This window comes from Octopus bimaculoides, chromosome 1 (genome assembly GCF_001194135.2).
Source record: "Octopus bimaculoides isolate UCB-OBI-ISO-001 chromosome 1, ASM119413v2, whole genome shotgun sequence".
NCBI classification, from domain to species: domain Eukaryota; kingdom Metazoa; phylum Mollusca; class Cephalopoda; order Octopoda; family Octopodidae; genus Octopus; species Octopus bimaculoides.
Genome location: NC_068981.1, coordinates 98,025,830 through 98,032,190, shown reverse-complemented (window position 1 = coordinate 98,032,190; position 6,361 = coordinate 98,025,830). Strand labels below are relative to the sequence as shown.

The 6,361-nt window shown below is 39.0% G+C and overlaps 1 protein-coding gene across 1 annotated transcript in view; it reads left to right on the top strand.

The window, feature by feature from the left end:
• Positions 1 to 6,361, top strand: part of LOC106882607 (signal peptide peptidase-like 3) — a 344,505-nt gene that overhangs the window by 261,262 nt on the left and 76,882 nt on the right. The window contains exon 7 of the mRNA XM_052966894.1: positions 2,688 to 2,792. Within this exon, the coding sequence (XP_052822854.1) occupies positions 2,688 to 2,792 (105 nt within the window). The remainder of the gene's footprint in view (positions 1 to 2,687; positions 2,793 to 6,361) is intronic.

Genomic DNA, 6,361 nt, shown 5'->3' with positions numbered 1-6,361 from the left:
ATATATATATATATATTTCTTTAAGTATGACCTTGCTCTAATAGCTGAGTCACTGCCAGAACTGGAGACAAAGTTTAGGGTGTGGAAGCAAGGTCTAGAATTGAAGGGCCTAAGGGTTAACCTAGGCAAAACCAAAGTCTTAGTAAGTAGGAAGGCAGTAAAATCACAACCCCCTTCAGGTAGATGGCCCTGCTCAATCTGTAGAAAAGGCGTGGGTAGAAACTCCATACGATGTACCTAGTGCAACCTATGGACACATAAAAGGTGCAGCAATATCAAAGGAAGGTTAACCGGGAAAATAGTTTTTGTGTGTGGCAGATGCACTGGGGCAGTAAGCACTAAAGATGTACAGAAAACAGGTTTGATCACATGCCAGGGGGAGAAACTAGAAGTAAATAGTTTCCACTATCTAGGCGATCAAGTCTATTGTGGGGGTAGCTTCTCTGAGGGTGTAGTGACTAGAGTAAGAATAGCCTGGGCAAAGTTCATGGAGCTCCTACCGCTGCTGGCAACTAATAGCCTCTTGCCCAGGGTGAAATGTAGACTGTATGATGCATGTGTGCGAACTGCCATTCTACACGGCAGTGAAACATGGGCCATGAATGCTGAAGACATGCATAGGCTTGAAAAAAAATGAAGCTAGTATGATCTGCTGGATGTGTAATGTCAGTGTGCATACACAACAGAGTGTGAGTGCCCTGAGAGAAGAGTTGGGCATAAGAAGCATCAAATGTGGTATGCATGAGAGACGTCTGCGCTAGTATGGTCATGAGTTATGTATGAATGAAGACAGCTGTGTGAGGAAGTGCTACCCTCTAACTGTAGAAGGAACCTGTGGAAGAAGTAGACCCAGGAAGACATGGGATGAGGTGGTGAAGCATGACCTTCGAACATTGGGCCTCACAGAGGCAATGACGGGAGAACAGGACCTTTGGAAATATGCTGTGGTTGAGAAGACCCAAGTGAGATCACAGCCACACATGTCCGACCCTTTTAAGAATACCCCTGACGCGTTGTGCGATATGATATGCTTCAGAAGACCTGTTGAGTCAAGTACAACCAATACCGTAGCTGTGGCCAGTGCCCCCTGACTAGCTCCTGTGCCGGTGGCACGTAAAAAGCACCAACCGAATGTGGTCTATACCAGGTCTGCCTGACTGGCTCCTGTGTCGGTGGCACATAAAAAGCACCAACCAATCAGGGCTGATGCCAGTACCCGCTGACTGGCTCTCGTGCCAGTGGCACATAAAAGGCACTGTTCGAACATGATCAATGCCAGGCCCGCTTGACTGGCTCCTGTGCCAGTGACATGTAAAAAGCACCCACTACACTTGCAAATTGTTTGGTGTTAGGAAGGGCATCCAGCTGCAGAAATGTTGCCAGATCAGATTGAAGCCTGGTGCAGCCGCTGGCTCTCAAGACCTCAGTCAAACTGTCCAACTCATGCCAGCATGGAAAATGGACATTAAACAATGATGATGATGATGATGAAGTATATATAGGTGTTGGCCTGGCTGTTAGGTAAGAAATTTTCCGATGTGTTCAGGGATGGCTGTGTGGTAAGAAGTTTGCTTTCCAACCTAATAGTTCTAGGTTCAGTCCCACTGCATGGTGCCTTGGACAAGTGTCTTCTATTATAACTTTGGGCCAACCAAAATCTTGTGAGTGAATTTGGAAGACAAACTGCATGTGTGTGTCCCAGCACTGCTCCACAATTAGTGTTGGTGTATCTATGTCCTCATAACTTAGCAATACAGCAAAATTGATTGATAAAATAAGTACCAGACTTAAAGAAAAATAAGTACTGAAATCAATTTGTTTGGCTAAAACTTCTTGAAGGTGGTGCACCAACATGACTGAAACAAGTAAAAGATAAAAGATATATGTATATTACTCATTTGCAGAGGTAACAGAGTGACTCAAGGGCTGAGTTATGTTGGCACTCCTCAAGTTTGATAAGTGCTATCACACGAAACTCTTGACCCTTGAGTCACGGTTGCTTTTGCTAAAGATTAATGAAAATGTACTTATACTGATATTGTGAGTTTTAGTTTTCCTGTTGGCATCCCCATATATATGTTTGTGTGTGTGTGAGTGTGTGGTCATCTTCACCTTGCTGCATAACTACTTTTGATTTGTTTTTTGATGCTCTTTGCACATCACTAACTTGACTGTTGGATAATAAAAGCTGCAATACATAAGTCGTTGCCTTATTCTGTTACGATTTCCAACAGGATCTGTTGTTGGTTTTTGTCTGTTTTGTTTGTTATTTTCCCCCACTTCCCTTTTACTAGTTCTAGCAACTCATATTGGATTATATTGGGACACCAGCATAGAAGTTTTATTTAGAATTTTTCTTTTCCTCTTCTGGATTGTGGTGCTTTATGCGATTCAGTTCTTGTATAGTTGTTAGATGCACTTGTAGGTCCTACATGTCATTGATCTGAGTGGTTTTGTTCCTTATAGGACTTACATTTTGTTCTGGCTACATTGTCATTACATGGTTCAATTCTTCAACAGATGTGAATACCAATTCTCCCTAAGTTTCTAAAACTATTCATTTGTTCAATGACTATCTAAAGTTAAAATTTCTTTCAATTGTTCTGATTTCTTACTATTCTTCTTCTAATTCTAATTCTTCAACTGCTATTAGTAGTATTCACTAGCCAATCTTCTTTCCCATGCAGAGCTCATGGAATCCATATCATTATCAACAGTTTGTGCGAGGTGTCTATCCTCCTCCCTTAGGCCAGCTACATCATCAAACAGACGGAACGCAAGCGTAGGATTCGGTAACTGCTCATTCTACTCTTTCATTTAGCCGTAATGTCTTGATCTGAAACTAAACTGCTCAATAGTAAATAAAACTGGTTGTACTTTCATCAGTTTCTCAGTCTTCCAGTTGCTTATCTTTGCTTTGTGATTTCTGTCTTGTGTTGTTTGAGCAAAAAAGGAGTCTTGCTTGTTTATGCTAACATCTGTCACTCATGTACCTACCAATACAGTCTCTTCCTGAAACTCTCTAGCAGGCAGCTCCTTTGTTTTGTTTAAAGAAAATCTGGTTAAAGTTATTAACATTTTTCTTATCAAAATGTTTAAGAATAACCTGTTGATTTGCTTCTCTGTTGTCTAAACCTTCAAGTGGCAGCAGTGCTAGAGTTTAGGACAGTGCTCAATAAATCCATATTTTATCTTCTATTTTATTTGCATGTGAATTTACATTTTATATTTCATTATCCTAATTTCTCTCCAGCTTTGCCTTAGCTCTCTTCTCTCTCTTCACTTACTATGCAAATTTTATTTTATTTTCCTGAATCTCTTCCAATTAGTCTTTGCTCATTTGACTTATTACTAGCTGTTCTCTCCATTTGTGCGCGCGCGTGTGCGTGTGCGTGTGTGTGTGTGTGTGTGTTTGTGTGTCCATCCTTATGGTGTCAGGTCTGCTTCTACTGTATTCTGTATGTGTGTGCAGTTATGTATTACCACAATTGGTTTTAATTGTGTATGTGTAAGCATTTTGATTTGTATGTTTCTGTATGTGATCTGTATGTTTCTGTATGTGCTTGCACTATATGTTTGTTGGGTGTGAAGTGTCTGTACTTGTGCATATTTGTGGTTCATATATATTTGTGTGTATGTGTGTGTTGATAGTTTTGTGAAATTTTATGTACTCTTACAGCTCTGTGTATGTTAAAACGCTTTTATTTTTGTTTTTATTTGTACTTATATGCTATTGTTATTGTTTAGCTCCAAATCTTTCCTGATTGAACAGACTTATCATCTCAAACGTGTTCCAGTCTGCATGGGACTATATTTTCCAAAGTCTTTTAAAATTTTTGTTTTGAGGTGGTAGGGTGTGATGTGAGGGAGATTAGGTTACTACATCTAACAAGTTGAGTGGCTGCATAGAGGATCCTTTATTCATTTGCATGTTTCTTGTAATATATACCTCTGATTGGTCTTATCCTTGCTGTGTTAATAGTCTGCATATTATTACTGTGTGAATGTAAGTACAAATATTGTTTCAATCTGATTAACTTGTCCAGAAGTAAATCTGAAAGATGAATTGGATTTTATTTAAACATACACAGAGGCTCAAGTCTTCTTTTATTTTCCCCCATTTCCCTTTTACACTTCAATTTTCCATCTTTGTATGTAGGTAGGACAAAACTTAGTGTGGATGCACATGGCTTAGTGGTTAGGGTGTTGGACTCACGATTGTAAGATTGAAGTTTTGATCCCTGAACCAGGTGATCTGTTGTGTTCTTGAGCAAAACACTTCATTTCCCATTGCTCTGGTTCACTCAGCTGTATAAATGAGTATCACTAGTGGAAGCACGTCGCTTTGTGGTTAGGGTGTTGGATTCACAATCGTAAGATTGTGGTTTCAGTTCCTAGACCAGGTGATGCACTGTGTTCTTCAGCAAAACACTTCATGTTACTCCAGTTTACTTGGCTGTAGAAAGGAGTACCACTACTGGAAGTATGTCACTTAGTGGTTAGGGTGTTGGATTCACAACCATTGTGATTTCGATCCCTGGACTGGGTGATCTGTTGTGTTCTTGAGCAAAGCACTTCATTTCATGTTGCTCCAGTCCACTCAGCTGTAGAAATGAGTTTAACCTGGAGAGGGATGGGCTCTGCCAGGCTTTCTCATTCTAGACACTCTGCATGGCTGAAGTGCCCCAACAACCCCTAAGGGGTTAAGGGACTTGTCATTGTCAGGATGATTTTGTTAATTTTTTTACTCTACCATATTTTGACACATGGCCAGGAATTTCGGGGGAGTGGGTAAGTCAATTACATCAACCCCAGTGTTCAACTGGTATTCATTTTATCGACCCTGAAAAGAATGAAAGACAAAGTTGACCCTGGTGGAATTTTAACTCATAATGTAAAGACAGATGAAATGCTGCTGAGCATTTTGCCTGGCGTGCTAATGATTCCACCAGCTCGCTGCCTTACACTTGTTTATTATTATTCCATTTGTATTTATACTTGGATGACCTTTTCTACTGCTAACTTCTTAATTGTAAAATAGCAAAGTCATCAATAACTTGATAAAGTGAGGCAGATGCTTTTCACTGTGCAATAAAATAGCAAGGTTTGAACTCAATACTATAAAAGCTCAAAGTCCCAAACCTTATCTTGTTGATTTTTGTCTTCTATTTTTTACTTGCCTCAGTCATTGGACTGTGGCCATGCTGGGGCACTGCCTTAGAGAGTTTAGCTGAGCAAATTTCTCCCAGTATTTATTTTTTCTTAAGCTTGGTACTTATTCAGTCTGTCTTTTTTTTTTACCAAACTGCTCTGTTACAGGGACATAAACAAACCAACACCAGTTGTCAAGCAGTGGTGGGGTCCAAACACAAAGACACACACACACACACACACACACACACACACACACACACACGCACATATATGATAGGCTTCTTTCAGTTTACCAAATCCATTCACAAAGCTTTGGCTATCCTGAGGCTATAGCAGAAGACACTTGTCCAAGGTTGCTATATAGTGGGTCTGAACCTTGAACCATGTAACTGAAACAAGTAAAAGATAAAAGATGTTGCATAGATTAGATTAGTTCTTCATCTATGCTGGAGATCTAATTTGCAAACATGCCCAAAGTCCTCTACTCTAGCATTACTACTGGTTGTATCTTAGCTTCAGTTTGGTACCGTACTCAATTAACAACTCAATACAATACCTCTGTATTCTGGGAAATGAAGCATTGTCTAATGCCAAGTGTTTTGTAGTTCCTTTAATCAGTTCCCTACTAATTTTAACTTCAGAAATCATATTATGACAACTAAACATTTCCTCTGTGACCCCTCTAAACTTCTGGCTCTTCAACAGTATGTGTGCTCCTTTAGCAACTTCTGATGTTTTCATAGTAACCCCTACTCCTTTGCATTTACTAACTGCAGCCTAATCCTCAATTAGCACTAACACCTACTGCTGCCATATCCCTTTTGCCAAAACACAGATTGGCTTCCTTTTCCATGTCTGTCTATCTTTTTGCTAATCACCTCTCCATCTTTTCAAAACATCATCAGCATTAATATCTATGAATGCTTGTTATTGTTGGATGTGTGTTTGTACATGTGTAATTATTTAAGTATTTATAAATAAATATTTCTTGATACATGTAAAGATCTGTACATGTTTTTGTGAATGACTTTATATTATGTTTGTTTTATTATAATTGAGCATACATATATGAGTATATATGTGTGTATGTGTGTGTGTATATATATATATATATATACATATATATATATATATATTTATACACACACACACACACACACATAAATACATACAAATATATATATATATATATATATATATATATAGA